General features: G+C 36.5%; 3 protein-coding genes and 1 long non-coding RNA gene across 4 annotated transcripts; all 4 read left to right on the top strand.

Annotated features, from left to right (window-relative positions):
* Positions 1–5,850: 5,850 nt before the first annotated feature.
* LOC113470000 lies at positions 5,851–9,050 on the top strand. The gene is made up of 5 exons (XM_026828116.1): positions 5,851–6,045; positions 6,305–6,346; positions 6,527–6,574; positions 7,850–8,057; positions 8,914–9,050. Exons 1-5 carry the CDS (start codon positions 5,887–5,889, stop codon positions 9,048–9,050), a joined length of 594 nt encoding a protein of 197 aa, XP_026683917.1. The 5' UTR covers positions 5,851–5,886.
* Positions 6,881–7,850, top strand: LOC113469997. Its single transcript, XR_003393232.1, has 3 exons — positions 6,881–6,914; positions 7,428–7,469; positions 7,788–7,850. It is a non-coding gene; the product is annotated as an uncharacterized LOC113469997 (long non-coding RNA).
* Positions 9,051–11,050: 2,000 nt separating the features above from the next.
* LOC113469999 lies at positions 11,051–15,005 on the top strand. The gene is made up of 4 exons (XM_026828115.1): positions 11,051–11,173; positions 11,523–11,633; positions 12,494–13,969; positions 14,062–15,005. Exons 1-4 carry the CDS (start codon positions 11,110–11,112, stop codon positions 15,003–15,005), a joined length of 2,595 nt encoding a protein of 864 aa, XP_026683916.1. The 5' UTR covers positions 11,051–11,109.
* Positions 14,993–17,322, top strand: LOC108253169 (uncharacterized protein DDB_G0287625-like). Its single transcript, XM_026828113.1, has 3 exons — positions 14,993–15,833; positions 15,945–15,988; positions 16,125–17,322. Exons 1-3 carry the CDS (start codon positions 15,086–15,088, stop codon positions 17,289–17,291), a joined length of 1,959 nt encoding a protein of 652 aa, XP_026683914.1. The 5' UTR covers positions 14,993–15,085; the 3' UTR covers positions 17,292–17,322.
* Positions 17,323–18,039: the final 717 nt, after the last annotated feature.

The raw sequence follows: 18,039 nt of genomic DNA, 5'->3' as shown, positions 1-18,039 counted from the left end.
ACTTCAACACCAACAGTCTGGAGTTTTGTTAGTTGCTACTTGTGATTGTTTGTGGGAAAAAATATTTTTTGATACCTATGCAGTTCATTTTTATTGTCACATGTTTTGTTAGTTGTTACTCCAATGTGAAAGTTCATGTTTCTTTGAACATGATTCAGGACGTAAGCGGTAGCATCTTGCGACTTGCTACTTGCGACGTGTTACCTCAGTGTGAAACGCGCCTTAGGCTAAAACAGAGTAGATCGGAGAGCATTGAGCAATTAGAGGGAAGTTGGAAGCGACGACTTCGAACCGCATAGAACTGGAAGCAAAAGCTCTATGCTCGCTCTCCACTCTACTCTGTTTTTAGCCTTTGTAAGTTTAGTATAGCTCATCAGAAGTAATTTTTCGCAATTTTAAAGACGGACTTTTCTTGAGTTTGATCTTAAGCCACGCTACGCCACTAACTGTTGTTTATTTATTTATTTTGTGAAGGCGCCGAGGCCCCCTGTACTATATTTTATGTGACTCAATTTTAACTTTACGAGCTTTTTTGCTTTTCCCCTCATAATATACATTTTCAAAAATTCCGCCATGGGACACCGCGGCCCCCTGGATATCCTTCGCGGCCCCCAGTTTGGGAATCGCTGGCCTATCGGGTAGGTAGTAGGTACCTATTCTTTGAGTGGGACACCCATACTGTCTGTTTGTTCAATTGACTATGAAATACCGGTACCTACATAATTATCTATTTATGTCGTATAGGTATAGGTTGACTTACCTATCATTTCGTAGGTATATGTTGACTTAGGACTCAAGGGAGTAGTGTACTGAGGTTTTAACCTTGTCAGACACCGTGGTGTAAGAGATTTGTCTTCTCCCCTGAGGGCCAATCTCAGTAGTGTAGTGGTTAGCGCGGTGGACTTCGGATCTGGAGGTTGGTGGTTCGAATCTCAGCCAAGTCATAAAATTTAGCGAGGTGAATTAATCGGGGAAATATGTTTATACACACAGTACGAGTAACGAATTCGCCTTCTGATTGTTTGAAAGGTTTTCGCGGTGGACATTTTTTTTTATTTTTAATCAGACAGGCTATGTGCCTCAGGTAATAAATAGGGAGGTCACTTTTCACTTACCGTCAGCTACTATCACTCCTCTCCATCAAATCCACCAGAAAGTTCTCCAAACTCGGTGTAAGTATCCCAAAAAAATAGGTAAGTACAAGAGAAAAACAATTGACTATGAAATACCGGTACCTACATAATTATCTATTTATGTCGTAGGTATAGGTTGACTTACCTATCATTTCGTAGGTATATGTTGACTTACCTATCATTTTCACACTTTATTCCGTTTGCTTTGTTCTTTCAAAGAAAAAGGTAGAAGGGTAGTAAAAGACCAAAGAATGTGACCTGTAGTAATCATAGCCCTAAGATTGTCTGAAAGGTTCGGCCTTGTAACCGCTAGGTTGTGGGTTCAATTCCCACCTGGGGAGAACTTTATCCTACATAGATAAGGTTCGTTTCAAGAACGGCTGGCTTTCTCCTATCCTGTCCTCTTTTCTCTTCAAGGTAAATTGGTAGTAAAAGACCAAAGAATGTGACCTGTAGTAATCATAGCTCTAGGATTGTCTGAAACGTAGCACTCCGGCCTTGTAACCGCTAGGTCGTGGGTTCGATTCCCGCCCGGGGAGAACTTTATCCTAAACATGGTAAGGTTCGTTCTAGGAACGGCTGGCTTTCTCTTGTCCTGTCCTCTTTTCTCTTTGGTTTCAGGACAAAACGGCCTTCGTTTTTACATTTTCCCTCTGCTAAAAAGAAAGAAACTTCTTTCTAAATTTATGTTCTTTCTAAACCTAGGTACCTAGACTAGGTAGTGTTAGGTACCTCTAAATAGGTAAGTAAGAATAAGTAATTACAGGTAAGGTGGTTGTCCTCTTTTCTCTTTGGTTTCAGGACAAAACGGCCTTCGTTTTTACATTTTCCCTCTGCTAAAAAGAAAGAAACTTCTTTCTAAATGTATGTTCTTTCTAAACCTAGGTACCTAGAGTAGGTAGTGTTAGGTACCTCTAAATAGGTAAGTAAGAAGAAGCAGTTACAGGTAAGGTGGTTACCTACCTATCTAATTATCTGAAACAAACACTGGTAAACCTCACTTAACGTAAATTATGCACGAAACGGGACGAAAACAACACAGAAACTGTGAATTTGTTCAGTCGGTATAATGTAAAACGAAAACACAAAATGGAAAAAACTACGAGTCGTACGAGTCGGAAAAAAAATAACTTGTCACAGTTTCAACTCACGCGATAGCCCGGCACGAAATCTTTTCATCAACTCAAATTTCTAGTTCGAAATTTCGAAGTTGATTTGATGAAAAAAAACTTCAACTCACGCGATAGCCCGGCACGAAATCTTTTCATCAACTCAAATTTCTAGTTCGAAATTTCGAAGTTGATTTGATGAAAAAAAAATTCGAACTCCTAAAGATGAAAGGAAGATATTTAGTTCGTTTATACGCCACTAGAGTACGGTACCTGTCGATTGGTGTCTTCATGTATTGTGTCCCAAAACGGCTGAAGCAACGTCGTGCGTGGATGGTATCTGACTATTTTGGGGTTCACAATGGAGAAAGGCCAGAAAAAGAGGAAGAGTGACTTAGAGCTTGACAATCTTTAGGGAAGGCTTCTTTTGCCTCAGACTACTATTATTGGGTAGGTAAAGAAAAGTGAACCAATCATCTCCACCAGAGTTTCCATTGCACGTTGCATACTCTAATATTTACACGGCGTTCATACAAAGTTTTCAAAAGCTCGTAGATTTGGGTAAATTAACCCTCTTGTCAACAGGAGGGAGAGGGAATGAGGTTTGGGCTGTGGAGGTATATCTTGACATCAAATGACAATGTTATCAACTTATCCTATCACAAAGAAAATTCGTATCAATGTCAAATAGTCAAAGGGAATTTTATATTGACATAGGTACCTACCCTACCCAACCTACACTAAAGGTAAGCACCCTTATAATAGCCTATCGCAGCAGTTCCCAAACTTTTTTCTACGCGGCCCAATTTTTCTTCTTCTTCTTCTTCTTCTTCTTCTTCTTCTTCTTCTTTCTTTCTTTTTTTTTTTCAATTGTGAAGGAGCCGAGGCCCCTATTACATACTATATTTTATGTGACTCCATTTTAACTTTACGAACTTTTTATTTATTTATTATTTTCCCCTCGTAATATACATTTTCAGAAATTCCGCCATGGGACACCGCGGCCCCCTGGAAATCCTTCGCGGCCCCCCAGTTTGGGAATCGCTGGCCTATCGGGTAAGTAGTGGGTACCTATTCTTTGAGTGGGACACCCATACTGTCTGTTCAATTGACTATGAAATACCGGTACCTACATAATTATCTATTTATGTCGTAGGTATAGGTTGACTTACCTATCATTTCGTAGGTATATGACTTACCTATCATTTCGTAGGTATAATATGTTGACTTACCTATCATTTTTACACTTTATTCCGTTTGCTTTGTTCTTTCAAAGAAAAAGGTAAATTTTGAGACTACAAGCAGTAATTTTTTCTCGGGCTTCTACGACTACATTGAATATGTCCACACGTGTGGACATCGGGCGTCAGGAGGATAATATCACATAAAAAACACCCTCTTTGGAGTTTGGTTCATTGGCTCTAAATTCAATATTTTATTGTTCTAGAAAACAATAGTTGGTCATAAATGGAGGCACTGTTGCCGGCCAAACGATCTAGTTGCCGTTGCTCCTCTGTAGTGCCGGAAAATTCCACAGAGCGCAACATGATCGCTAGAGAAAATCCGCGAAAAGTACAATCAGCTGATCAAATAAACTTCTGTCGATCAACAAAACACAAACAAATTTTTGAACTTTTTGGTCTAAACTTTGAAACTTTATATTATAAATTTAATATTAAAGTTAGTTAGACCGTTTCAGTCAGAAGTTTGGTACCTAGTTATATTGAGAAAATATTCAGTTCCAACGCCAGAGTGTGCACAGCTGTACATTACCAGATTACCACCACCAACCTGTAACATGATGACATGATCAAAGAATGAAGATTGGTAATTTGGAACTTGTTACTGTACCAAACTGATTTTGGACTAATCAGATCCCTAGAACACGTGTTTTGGCACTAAAAACTGACCATCGAAATTTTGACCCGATTACATTACTTTCCTTCCTATAGGATAAGGAAAGTAAAAAGTTTGACAGCTAATAAATTCCTCGTGTTATCTCAGACGGTATCCCGTCCAGATACCAACCACGGGCAACGTCACTTAACTTCAGTGACGGAAACTGGTGCAACCTTCTTTTGTTTCCAGCATCTGTGTATTTTTCTTTTTTTTTTTTGACCCCGCCGGGAATCGAACCCGGATCTCCCGCGTGCAAGGCGAGTGCAGTGACCACTACGCCATGGGAGCTGACAGCTTAAAGTTTCTTCGGGCATTTTCTCATTCGGCCCCAGTAAGAGCCTGGAAAGCTACTACTTTTACAAACACAATCATGGATCTTCAGATCTACGAACTAGTTTCATCAGACATTTGTAAATTGATTTACGGTAAGATTACAAATGAGATAGCTCTGCATACAAGAGACAAGAGGGTATTTAGTAAATTGGGCACAATCCTAGTAAACAGTTGCTAATTAGCTGGAAGACTTTAAACAGTGAGGGTACCAGCCAGAAATTTCCTTTGCTAAAGCAATAGCAAAGGTTGAGTGTGAAGGGCATCCTTTGTAACTAGCCAAAACTTAATGTCAGTCCAAAACAATTACCTTGAGGCTGACAAAAAACACTATCTGAACATGGGATTAGGCAAAGAAGAAGAAGTGCAGAGTCGAAATGTCAAACTACATAATTAATTACCTTCAATAATGTCTTCTACCCTCTCTCCAGCGCCTTGCTTTTAATTTTTCATTCTTTCTTCGGAAAAATAATAAAGAATGTAGTTAGCGTCTGAGCTGAAAATCAATCACTCTTGTAAGTAGATGGGTATTGGGTACCTCCTACCCCCTACTTTTTGAAGGTACCTACATACTTGCCCTTCTTCTACCTATGTATGTACGATAGCTACTCTCTAAGTTAGTTACCTACCTACTTGTTCTACCTACCTGTGTACTACCTACTTTCGAATGTAGGTACCTCCTTGCCGTATCTACTAACTTCTTTTCGATTGGCTCCTTCATTTTCAAAGTCCGTCCGTCAGGTGATCGGAAAAACCAGTAACGGATTATAATAGACATAGGTCACAAAAGTCATAGAAATAGTGAAATAGACGTTTTATTTGTGTAGAAGGAAAAGGAGGAAGAAGAGGAGGAGAAGGAGGAGTGAGAGGAAGATGAGGAAGAGCAGGTGGATGAGAAGAAGGAAGAGGGTGTACTGCCTATGGTAGTCTCATGCCTAAGTATTAGTACCCTCATGAATTACAATGGTTGTTCCAGGAATAATATAATAGAGGAGGGTGTTTTTAGTGGATTGTCAAGAATGGTATCCCAAAAGGATGACTCATAGATGGGGGATTCTCTTCTTGATCCCTTGTGTGCTGTGTCCATTTTAGTTTAGGACTATTGCACTGCCATGGGGGATAAAACTATTACCTATACCTATCTAATATCCACCATCACCTTGTGTATCTTATGATATCAAGCTTACTTATATGGTCCATTAAATACAACCTCACTTAACGTAAATTATGCACGAAACGGGACGAAAACAACACAGAAACTGTGAATTTGTTCAGTCGGTATAATGTAAAACGAAGACACAAAAAGGAAAAAACTACGAGTCGTAGGTACGAGTTGGAAATAAATCAATCAATTTACATATTGTTTGATTCTAGTGGAACAAAAATGTGCACAATTTAAAATTGACAAAGCAATTATGAAAGACAAAAATCTTCTCGAACAATTAGACATGCTGTTAAAACATGTTCAACAGTTGACATCTCACACAAAGCCTAAAGTAACACCAACAGCCGTTCAACGAAAAGCTACCTCAACAAATAATGCCAATGTAAAGCCTTGTGTTCAAGAGAATCATGTAAGTAAATATAAAGACACCTTTTATTCAGTGTTCCTCTGACTTTTTCCTTAAAATACAATATTAACAGTCATTTGGAGGGGGGGGGGGAGAGAATGGCTTACCTACTTATTTGCAACAGGATTTTCCAGGATAAAGGTTCTCTCTCTTAAAATTTAGCTGTTGTATGTCCCAGACCTTTTGTCTTACAATTTCCCTCTATTTTTCCAAAGTTAAACTCTACTCAAAATAATGATTTGTTTTAACTTTGTTGTTTCAGGATGAAAATGTGTTGAAAAAGTTGACTGAAAAGGACAAGAAGGTAATGTGAGAGTTCTTCTGAGACCACTATTTCAGATTAAACTTGGTTTAGGTTGAACTAATTTGAGCAATTTAGTATGTTGATGGAAAAAGAAATCTTTTGGTTTCTATTGTAGGTAAGTAGGTTTGGGTTTCGTTGTGTTGACTTTTCCAACAGAAACAATTCATTTTTTCCCTACAGATTCTGGTTGATGTATTTGAAAACAAAGACACCGTGTCAGAGCTATTAGCTCAGAAGATAATAATGCCAATGTAAAGCCTTGTGTTCAAGAGAATCATGTAAGTAAATATAAAGACACCTTTTATTTAGTGTTCCTCTGACTTTTTCCTTAAAATACAATATTAACAGTCATTTGGAGGGGGAGGGGGGGGAATGGCTTACCTACTTATTTGCAACAAGATTTTCCAGGATAAAGGTTCTCTCTCTTAAAATATAGCTGTTGTATGTTCCAGACCTTCTCTGTCTATGTAATATTGTCTTACAATTTCCCTCTATTTTTCCAGAGTTAAACTCTACTCAAAATAATGACAATAATGCCAATGTAAAGCCTTGTGTTCAAGAGAATCATGTAAGTAAATATAAAGACACCTTTTATTTAGTGTTCCTCTGACTTTTTCGTTAAAATACAATATTAACAGTCATTTGAGGGGGGGGGATGGCTTACCAACATTTTTCCAGGATAAAGGTTCTCTCTCTTAAAATATAGCTGTTGTATGTCCCAGACCTTTTCTGTCTATGTAATATTGTCTTACAATTTTCCCCCTATTTTTTCAGAATTAAACTCTTCTCAAAATAATGACTTGTTTTAACTTTGTTGTTTCAGGATGAAAATGTGTTGAAAAAGTTAACTGAAAAGGACAAGAAGGTAATGTGAGAGTTCTTCTGAAAACAGTCATTTGGGGGGGGGGGGGGAGAGAATGGCTTACCTACTTATTTGCAACAGGATTTTCCAGGATAAAGGTTCTCTCTCTTAAAATTTAGCTGTTGTATGTCCCAGACCTTTTGTCTTACAATTTCCCTCTATTTTTCCAAAGTTAAACTCTACTCAAAATAATGATTTGTTTTAACTTTGTTGTTTCAGGATGAAAATGTGTTGAAAAAGTTGACTGAAAAGGACAAGAAGGTAATGTGAGAGTTCTTCTGAGACCACTATTTCAGATTAAACTTGGTTTAGGTTGAACTAATTTGAGCAATTTAGTATGTTGATGGAAAAAGAAATCTTTTGGTTTCTATTGTAGGTAAGTAGGTTTGGGTTTTGTTGTGTTGAATTTTCCAAACAAATAATTAATTTTTCCCCCATTAAACTTGGTTTAGGTTGAACTAATTTGAGCAATTTAGTATGTTGATGGAAAAAGAAATCTTTTGGTTTCTATTGTAGGTAAGTAGTTTGGGTTTTGTTGAGTTGACTTACCCAAAGAAATAATTAATTTTTCCCCCACAGATTCTGGTTGATGTATTCGAGAACAAAGACACTGTATCAGAGCTATTAGCTCAGAAGATAGCGCTCAGAAGATAGCTGAGGAGCTCAATAAGAAAACTCTCCAAGGATCCAGTCATGACATCAATGATATTGTACAAGAAGTGGCCAAAAATACAGCAAGTGATGACATATTTGATGACTTATGTGTAGAGATGTATGAAGAGGGGTTTCTATCTAGCTTTGTACTGTCACCAAACAAGTCTAGAACTCCTCGGAAACCTGTGTCACCTCGTAAGTCCTTTATATCTTTGAACATGACCAGAGAGTGGTTTCTGAAAGTACTTTGCTTTTTTTATATAGAAGAAATTGTGACAATAGAGGTCTCAAGTACCTACCTGAAATCAAGGAGATAATGAGGACAGGATAGAAGAAAGCCAGCCACTCCAAGAATGAATCTTATCTACTTAGGATAAAATTTGCCTTGGGTGGGAATTGAACCAACAATTTAGTGCATGCGAGGGACACATTCTACCCTCTAAACTCGCGAAGTCAACGGTGACGTAAATGTACAATCAGGTACTTCCAACCAGAGTATACCACAGACATTACAAGAGTCAAATAGTTTACATGAAGATATCAATGGCCTTAACAAAAACAATCAATTGGACAAAAATACATCGTGTCATGATTTAGCCCAAGTAAATTTAGATAAAATCTCCACCTTTCTAGACAATTGTATGTCGTGAAGAGGGGTTTCTATCTAGCTTTGTACTGTCACCAAACAAGTCTAGAACTCCTCGGAAACCTGTGTCACCTCGTAAGTCCTTTATATCTTTGAACATGGCCAGAGAGTGGTTTCTGAAAGTACTTTGCTTTTTTTATATAGATGAAATTGTGACAATAGAGGTCTTAAGTACCTACCTGAAATCAAGGAGATAATGAGGACAGCATAGAAGAAAGCCACTCCAAGAATGAATCTTATCTACTTAGGATAAAATTTGCCTTGGGTGAGAATTGAACCAACAATATAGTGCATACAAGGGACACATTCTACCCTTTAAACTAACTAGGCTAACACTTTGTACTTTACCTGTCACACTGTGCAATGAACATTTTCGTATTTATTAATCATTCCTCCCTTTCTCAGAGAAAACACCATCAAAGAGTCGACCGCACAGTTCCCCACTTCGATCAGAAGGCCCACCTGAACAACTAATGGATACCACAATCAATCGGACAAAAATACATCGTGTCATGAAACTGATACAGAAAAAGATGATATAGAATCTGAAGAGCATAATCATTTAGCCCAAGTAAATTTAGATAAAATCTCCACCTTTCTAGACGATTGTATGTCAGAAAATGAAAAACTCAAGCAACTCAATCAGAATGCTGTAAATGAATCGAAGAAAGGAAACACAAGAAAGAGACATAATACTGAAATTGACAGATCAAGTTTGATTTCACCAATGAAAACTTCTATTGTACAACTCAAGTTCTTTGTACTATCACTTTGGTCTGACAGATTCACGTTGTTAGATAGTGGTGTAGATTTACTCTTGTTATCTTGATGTGATATCGACAAAAATAATTTATTATCTTCTACATCGTCATCACTAGGAATTTCATTTACTATTGTTTTATCTACAATACTAGGCTTTTCATTATTTGTACTATGGTTTTCGGGGCTATTTTCACTAAGATTGAGAATACAATTAGAGCTTATGTCTTTGGAATCATGTAGGCTGTTTTTACTCTTGTCTGGTGAATTATTTACAGTTTCTATCATTGGCGTTACATTATGACTGGAAGACGAAAGATTGTTTTCATTATGAGAGTTCATGATGATGTCTATGGCAGATGAATTTTCTTTGTCTGAACTGCTAGTAGATAAATTTAATCCGGTTTCACGATTTCCTATATTTGGTACAATATTATTACTCATCTGTTCTCCTTCTAACATTGTGTCTTGTGTTTCTATCACATTGCTTTTGTTAGACGATTTCCTATATTTGGTACAATATTATTACTCATCTGTTCTCCTTCTAACATTGTGTCTTGTGTTTCTATCACATTGCTTTTGTTAATGGTACAATATTATTACTCATCTGTTCTCCTTCTAACATTGTGTCTTGTGTTTCTATCACATTGCTTTTGTTAGTTTCAGGTGATAGCCCATCTGTTTTCTCACCTGCACTTTGAATACTATTGGAGTGTTCCATCGTATTTTTAATATTATTACTCATCTGTTCTCCTTCTAACATTGTGTCTTGTGTTTCTATCACATTGCTTTTGTTAGTTTCAGGTGATAGCTCATCTCTTTTCTCACCTGCACTTTGAATACTATTGGAGTGTTCTATCGTATTTTCTGAAAACTTAGAAGATCAGGATGAGATAAATCTAAAGAAGAGAAGAGAAAGTTCTGTTGAAAATATCCTAGAGGAGAACCAATTCAAACTTAGTAACACGAGGTGTGAAAACAAACAATTTACTACAGAAATAAAGGATCTTGAAAAGGTTCAAAACTATGAAAACCTGAAACCTAAAATACTGAAAACTTGGAAGATCAGGATGAGATAAATCTAAAGAAGAGAAGAGAAAGTTCTGTTGAAAATATCCTAGAGGAGAACCAATACAAACTTAGTAACACGAGGTGTGAAAACAAACAATTTACTACAGAAATAAAGGATATTGAAAAGGTTCAAAACTATGAAAACCTGAAACCTAGCGTCGTATTTATTTTTGTTGGTGATGTTGTACTAGGTTTCAGGTTTTCATAGTTTTGAACCTTTTCAAGATCCTTTATTTCTGTAGTACATTGTTTGTTTTCACACCTCGTGTTACTAAGTTTGAATTGGTTCTCGTCTAGGATATTTTCAACAGAACTTTCTCTTCTCTTCTTTAGATTTATCTCATCCTGATCTTCTAAGTTTTCAGTATTAATATCAACGAAGTTCCCACTATGGGTTGCCCTGAAAGTAATGAGAAATAAGACAGTCAGACGAATTCAAATACGGATTTTGACTATCAGGCAAGCTAAGTTCTATTTTTATCCGACACCTTTGAGCAGTTTTTAACACTTTTCCTTTTTATCAGAAGTCATCTTCTGCAAATAGCTCTCAGGCAGATCAATAACAAAAATCAGTTAATAGAGGGAGAATATTGTGCAAGAATCGTGCAAGTGAAGAGGCTCTAGTTCTTAGAGAGTACCTTAAGTCTCATTCAACACTCACCTAAATTGTTAGCTCCAGGAGATCCCATGCCATTCTGATGGGCCTCTGTGTATGCGGGAGCTGGGACAGGATACAAGTATGCCTCGGGACCTGTGTCACAGTCACAACCTATGGGTCAGTTTGTAGTTCCCACCCATCAGAATGGCATGGGATCTCCTGGAGCTAATAATTTAGGTGAGTGTTGAATGAGACTTAAGGTACTCTAATAGTCCCTAGAACTAGAGGCTCACTTGCATGATTCTTGCACAATATTCTCCCTCTATTAACTGATTTTTGTTATTGATCTGCCTGAGAGCTATTTGCAGAGGATGACTTCTGATATTCTTGCACAATATTCTCCCTCTATTAACTGATTTTTGTTATTGATCTGCCTGAGAGCTATTTGCAGAGGATGACTTCTGATAAAAAAGGAAAAGTGTTAAAAACTGCTCAAAGGTGTTGGATAAAAATAGAAGTTAGCTCGCCCGATAGTCAAAATCCGTATTTGAATTCGTCTGACTGTCTTATTTCTCATTACTTTCAGGGCAACCCATAGTGGGAACTTCGTTGATATTTCTCCCCATGGTTTCACAAGCCAACATGATACTCACCCCCATTAAATCTCATCAGGCCATTGCACCTCTCACTTTTACAAGTAAGTTATCTTCATTACCTGCCTTGGTGGCTTAGTTTGCTTTCTTCATTCTTCTTAAGAATATATTATAAAGCTGCAGGGACGTACCACAAAGGATATTTTGCTCTTTATATTGAAAAAAAAAACTACTCTTTAGAGTACCTTGTCAAAAATGAAGGGACTACAATATTTTTTTCCTCTTTATCCGAGTCTTCTTTATCCAGGTTTGACTGTATTCCCAATTAATTGATTGGTGATCTCAATGTTTAGTAAAATAACTACAGAAAGGGTTCCTCTAGGCCTCTAGGGTGTTCCAGAAGCTGTGACCCTTATTTTATTTTTTATGTGATTATTTTTTGTTATAAATGTTAAGTACCTAGGCAACATGATACTCACCCCCATTAAATCTCATCAGGCCATTGCACCTCTCACTCTTACAAGTAAGTTATCTTCATTACCTGCCTTGGTGCTTGGTGGCTTAGTTTGCTTTCTTCATTCTTCTTAAGAATATATTATAAAGTTACCTTATTCTCAAAGTATAAGACAATCTAATAATAAAACTTACTATTGCTGTCATCAGGCCATTGCACCTCTCACTCTTACAAGTAAGTTATCTTCATTACCTGCCTTGGTGGCTTAGTTTGCTTTCTTCATTCTTCTTGAGAATATATTATAAAGTTACCTTATTCTCAAAGTATAAGACAATCTAATAATAAAACTTACTGTAACACTTCTTTACATCAACAGTTTTTGGGAGTTACCTACCTCTTTATCACCATTTTTAGTCCTCTAATTCTATAAACTGTCACTCCATTACTTTTACAACTATTATACGATTTAGTTTACATAGGTTTAAAGATAAAAATAAAACATTTACGAGTCCCCCAGTCCATACCAAAGTATAGCACCATGTCTTAGCAGTAACACTCCAATGATGAGCCATTCCAAACGGTACACCAAAATCAAACCTAAACCTCCCCAAAACGCCAAACCCGCACAGAAAACCAATAACCCTTATAAAATTATAGTTCAAGTACCCAATCCAGTGCCTAATCAAAATGAACCATGTCTTAGCAGTAACACTCCAATGATGAGCCATTCCAAACGGTACACCAAAATCAAACCCAAACCTCCCCAAAACGCCAAACCCGCAAAGAAAACCAATAACCCTTATAAAATTATAGTTCAAGTACCCAATCCAGTGCCTAATCAAAATGAATCAGCTGTGCAAGAAGTACAACCAGGTAACAATCTTGTCATGGTAGACCAAACAAAAATAGGCAGTATAACCAATTGTGCAACAAGTGAACACCAAACGAACATGACTAACAAAACGAATGCCAACAACTTTACTGAATATTCACCGTATAAACTGGACAATTTTATTTCGTTCAATAATTCTACTTCAAGTCAAAATCAGGCACAAAGCAAGGATGTGATAGAAAACAATACAAGTGAACCATGCATGTCTAATACCATTGACACATCTGCTCATTCGCTGAATACACCATCTTCCATGCTGTGTACATCTAACATAAGTGGTCATGAGACAGCAAGTTTTCAGACATATGTTGAAGATGTAGGAATTCCTAACGATAAATCTGATACTAGTTCAGGAAAAGACGCAACGGACGCGGTGAATAGTAATAACAGTGTGGTACCTCAAGAAACTCTATTGCAGATGAGAAATGATGGTCAGGAACTGGATGACAATGGGCGCGGAATAGAATCAAATGGTGATGATGTTTCTTCAGGTAAAATGAACGAGAAAGATGTTCAACATGAGCCAACACCGAATAATTTGTGCCAAACTGATCTGAATAGTATAGAACACAATGCTACAGGCCAAACCGAAATAAATAATGTTCAACAAAAAGAACACGGTACAAGTTCAAATGAAATGGAACAAAACCATTTGCCTCAACTTCAGAATAGTAATGAACTCGGAAACAGTTCACACAATCTAAATAATCCACCTGGAAATCAATCCTATGTCTCTATTGAGAAAGTCGCAGAGTCTCATCAAGAACCTACTGCGAACAGTTTGTTAGATGACTCGGTTAAATTTATTATCAATGAAGAACCACTTGATACCAATGTAGTCTATGAAACAACTCAAGTCCTCAACCTTAGCAACGAAGTCAACTTGGATGCTGTCATTGTAATTCCACCATCTGATGAAACTATAGTAGAACAACGAAATGCTGAAAATGAGGATGGTGCTGAAAGTGAACATATTGATGTAGAGGTGTTGTCTGAAGGAAACACAGATCATGTTCTTGAGAGAGAAGACACTACTGAGCCATGTGAGGAAACAATAACAAATCAAGTTTCTGGGGAAGAGCAGAATACAAGTGGTGCAAGTGATGAAGTAGAAGAGAAGACACTACTGAGCCATGTGAGGAAACAATAACAAATCAAGTTTCTGGGGAAGAGCAGAATACAAGTGGTGCAAGTGATGAAGTAGATGTTACTTGTAAAGATACTGAACTCAACACCAGCAGTAACAGAAACATGAAAGACTTCTATTTAGTCAAAGAACCAAGTAACATTTTCGTAGTTGTAAATGATAATCCAGTACCTTCCAAGAAAAATAAAAATGTGCTAAAACCAATCAGCAAAAACTCTTTGGAAATACCTAAGTACAAACATGGCACTAAAAAACCTAAAGTTCTTGAAAAATGTGAAAAATCCTCTCCAGAAGTTCCTAAAACAAAAAACAAAGTTTCCAAACAAAGTCCTTGCATATTAAAAGAAACCCTCTACTCAAGAATAATATCTGATAAAGAAACATCGTCAGCAACGAAACAAAATAATTCAAGTTTAGATTTCCTCAACTCCACTTGTAAAGTGACTCCAGCAGTTAAAGTCTTGTCAACACCCAAAAGAAAGAGTTCAAGTACTCCCAGGCGAAGTTATGTACGTGCATTGAAATTTGAAACGCCCCTAAAACCTGCATTGAAAAGAAAATGTAACACATCACCAAAAGACTGTCAAATTCAATTGCCCTTCGAAAGGATTGAAAAACCGAAAAATGTTTCTAGAAATTTATGTGAAGATATTGAAATGAAAAAAGACGTAAAGAAAGATCAACCTTGGGATTTGGGACTGAGGAGTTTAGTAGGTGTACCAGACAACAAGATATCACCAAATGAAATACAAAAGAGAAGGAAAAGAGATGTAAAGAAACGGAGATCACAAGTAAGGAGTGAAAAATCAAAGAAAAGTAAAGTTGCCCCTCTGAATACAATAGACGAGGAATTGAACAACAGTCATGATAATGCAAAGTGTAGTCTTGACTTGAAAGGGACAAGGTTTCAAAAAGAAAACGGTAAGAAAAATAAAAATGCCACCAAAACAACCAGCCTTGAGGGAAGTGTAGTCTTGACTTGAAAGGGACAAGGTTTCAAAAAGAAAACGGTAAGAAAAATAAAAATACCACCAAAACAACCAGCCTTGAGGGGGTCATACCTATGGAATGTGATCCTAAAAGCAATGAAGGTTCCGTTCTATCTCTTAACATAGAAGATACACCACTCAAGATTGCTGACTTTCAAGATGACATTCATGAGAATTTAAAAACGCCATCAAAAGATACTTTGTTTCCTTCAAAAAGTTTAAGCTTCACTCCCATCGACAATATCATTAGAAATAATCTTGGTGAGAGTGAATCCTTGTTGAAAATCATTGAAGATATTAATATGTTTAAAGAAACGCCAATAAAAGAAGCGCTGGCAAATTTGTCAGACAAATCAAAAACACCTTCACCCTGTAAGTCAACACAAGAGGTTCTAAGCAATACGAAAGAGAAAGAACATGAAAAAGATAAAGCTCGAAAAGAAATTTCTCCGACCCCTAAGAAAACATCTAAAAACAGAAGTACAAAGAAAGGTCAGAATAAAGGTGCTACTAATGGTGTTAGTAAATGTAAAAGAAACAGCCAAACAAATGGCGATGATGTAAATAGTATAAAGTCATGTGATAGCTCTTTTGAGTCAGGATCAACTAAAAGGAAGAATACTGGCAGTAATAAACGAAATCAAAAACTGACAGAAAATACAAGCCAACCTTTGAGACGATCTCTCAGAAGTAATTCTTCTATAAGTAAGGACAAGTGTAGTGATGTCATTGATAAAGGAAATACTGCACAAAATGAAAAGGTAGACACTAAAAATAACAAGAAAAAGAAGTGTTTGAAAAAAGACAATGAAAATCAAAATGGTCTTGATAGTGATGTCATTGATAAAGGAAATACTGCACAAAATGAAAAGGTAGACACTAAAAATAACAAGAAAAAGAAGTGTTTGAAAAAAGACGATGAAAATCAAAATGGTCTTGACCAAAAGGAAGACACAAGTGAAGGTAAAAATACGAAGGCTTCCAGCGAAGTCAACGGTGACGTAAATGTACAATCAGGAACTTCCAACCAGAGTATACCACAGACATTACAAGAGTCAAATAGTTTACATGAAGATATCAATGGCCCTAACAAAAACAATCAATCATACGAAGGCTTCCAGCGAAGTCAACGGTGACGTAAATGTACAATCAGGTACTTCCAACCAGAGTATACCACAGACATTACAAGAGTCGAATAGTTTACATGAAGATATCAATGGCCCTAACAAAAACAATCAATTGGACAAAAATACATCGTGTCATGATTTAGCCCAAGTAAATTTAGATAAAATCTCCACCTTTCTAGACAATTGTATGTCGGAAAATGAAAAACTCAAGCAACTCAATCAGAATGCTGTAAATGAATCGAAGAAAGGAAACACAAGAAAGAGACATAATACTGAAAACTTGGAAGATCAGGATGAGATAAATCTAAAGAAGAGAAGAGAAAGTTCTGTTGAAAATATCCTAGAGGAGAACCAATTCAAACTTAGTAACACGAGGTGTGAAAACAAACAATTTACTACAGAAATAAAGGATCTTGAAAAGGTTCAAAACTATGAAAACCTGAAACCTAGTACAACATCACCAACAAAAATAAATACGACGCTGGAAAATACGATAGAACACTCCAATAGTATTCAAAGTGCAGGTGAGAAAAGAGATGAGCTATCACCTGAAACTAACAAAAGCAATGTGATAGAAACACAAGACACAATGTTAGAAGGAGAACAGATGAGTAATAATATTGTACCAAATATAGGAAATCGTGAAACCGGATTAAATTTATCTACTAGCAGTTCAGACAAAGAAAATTCATCTGCCATAGACATCATCATGAACTCTCATAATGAAAACAATCTTTCGTCTTCCAGTCATAATGTAACGCCAATGATAGAAACTGTAAATAATTCACCAGACAAGAGTAAAAACAGCCTACATGATTCCAAAGACATAAGGTCTAATTGTATACTCAATCTTAGTGAAAATAGCCCCGAGAACCATAGTACAAAGAATGAAAAGCCTAGTATTGTAGATAAAACAATAGTAAATGAAATTCCTAGTGATGACGATGTAGAAGATAACAAATTATTTTTGTCGATATCACATCAAGATAACAAGACTAAATCTACACCACTATCTAACAATGTGAATCTGTCAGACCAAAGTGATAGTACAAAGAACTTGAGTTGTACAATAGAAGTTTTCATTGGTGAAATCAAACTTGATCTGTCAACATTTTCTCATAATGTTTTAAATTTAGAACCCAGAACAAATTAAATTTGTCATCTGATTTACTTCCTATTTTTCTTCAGCTGTGCAAGAAGTACAACCAGGTAACAATCTTGTCATGGTAGACCAAACAAAAATAGGCAGTATAACCAATTGTGCAACAAGTGAACACCAAACGAACATGACTAACAAAACGAATGCCAACAACTTTACTGAATATTCACCGTATAAACTGGACAATTTTATTTCGTTCAATAATTCTACTTCAAGTCAAAATCAGGCACAAAGCAAGGATGTGATAGGAAACAATACAAGTGATCCATGCACGTCTAATACGATAGATACATCTGCTCATTCCCTGAATACACCATCTTCCTGGGCAAATCAGCTTTAATTTACCCTCAATGACCATCTTGAAATCCTCTTGGTTCTTAAATCAAATTGAAGAATCTTGGTGTCAACATCTCATAATTATTCATTGCTACGAAAATAAAACGGCAATGAAACACTTATTAATTCATTTTTTGTTTCCCTTGACAATGTTTATGAAGTAGATGAAACTCCGAGTCGGGATAATACCTAAGACTTGTAAGGATCCAGGGTTAGGCATAACCTAAGTAAAATAGGCAATGAAACACTCATCTTGGACCAATCAGCTTTAATTTACCCTCAATGACCATCTTGAAATCCTCTTGGTTCTTAAATCAAATTGAAGAATCTTGGTGTCAACATTTCATATTCATTGCTACGAAAATAAAACGGCAATGAAACACTTATTAATTAATTCATTTTTTGT

Source organism: Diaphorina citri, unplaced genomic scaffold (assembly GCF_000475195.1).
Source record: "Diaphorina citri unplaced genomic scaffold, Diaci psyllid genome assembly version 1.1 scaffold1331, whole genome shotgun sequence".
Taxonomy (NCBI): domain Eukaryota; kingdom Metazoa; phylum Arthropoda; class Insecta; order Hemiptera; family Psyllidae; genus Diaphorina; species Diaphorina citri.
Note: the sequence above shows the minus strand (reverse complement) of the source record. Positions and strands in the feature narration are given on the sequence as shown.

Coding starts and splice junctions, on each gene's coding strand:
- LOC108253169 (XM_026828113.1), top strand. CDS start 15,086: ATGGAATGTGATCCTAAAAGCAATGAAGGTTCCGTTCTATCTCTTAAC. Junction 15,834..15,944: donor AGACAATGAAAATCAAAATG/GTCTTGATAGTG, acceptor AAAATCAAAATG/GTCTTGACCAAAAGGAAGAC. Junction 15,989..16,124: donor GTGAAGGTAAAAATACGAAG/GCTTCCAGCGAA, acceptor AATCATACGAAG/GCTTCCAGCGAAGTCAACGG.
- LOC113470000 (XM_026828116.1), top strand. CDS start 5,887: ATGAAAGACAAAAATCTTCTCGAACAATTAGACATGCTGTTAAAACAT. Junction 6,575..7,849: donor ACACCGTGTCAGAGCTATTA/GCTCAGAAGATA, acceptor TCAGAAGATAGC/GCTCAGAAGATAGCTGAGGA. Junction 8,058..8,913: donor TCGGAAACCTGTGTCACCTC/GTAAGTCCTTTA, acceptor TCCCTTTCTCAG/AGAAAACACCATCAAAGAGT.
- LOC113469999 (XM_026828115.1), top strand. CDS start 11,110: ATGGGTCAGTTTGTAGTTCCCACCCATCAGAATGGCATGGGATCTCCT. Junction 11,174..11,522: donor TCCTGGAGCTAATAATTTAG/GTGAGTGTTGAA, acceptor CATTACTTTCAG/GGCAACCCATAGTGGGAACT. Junction 11,634..12,493: donor TGCACCTCTCACTTTTACAA/GTAAGTTATCTT, acceptor ACATTTACGAGT/CCCCCAGTCCATACCAAAGT.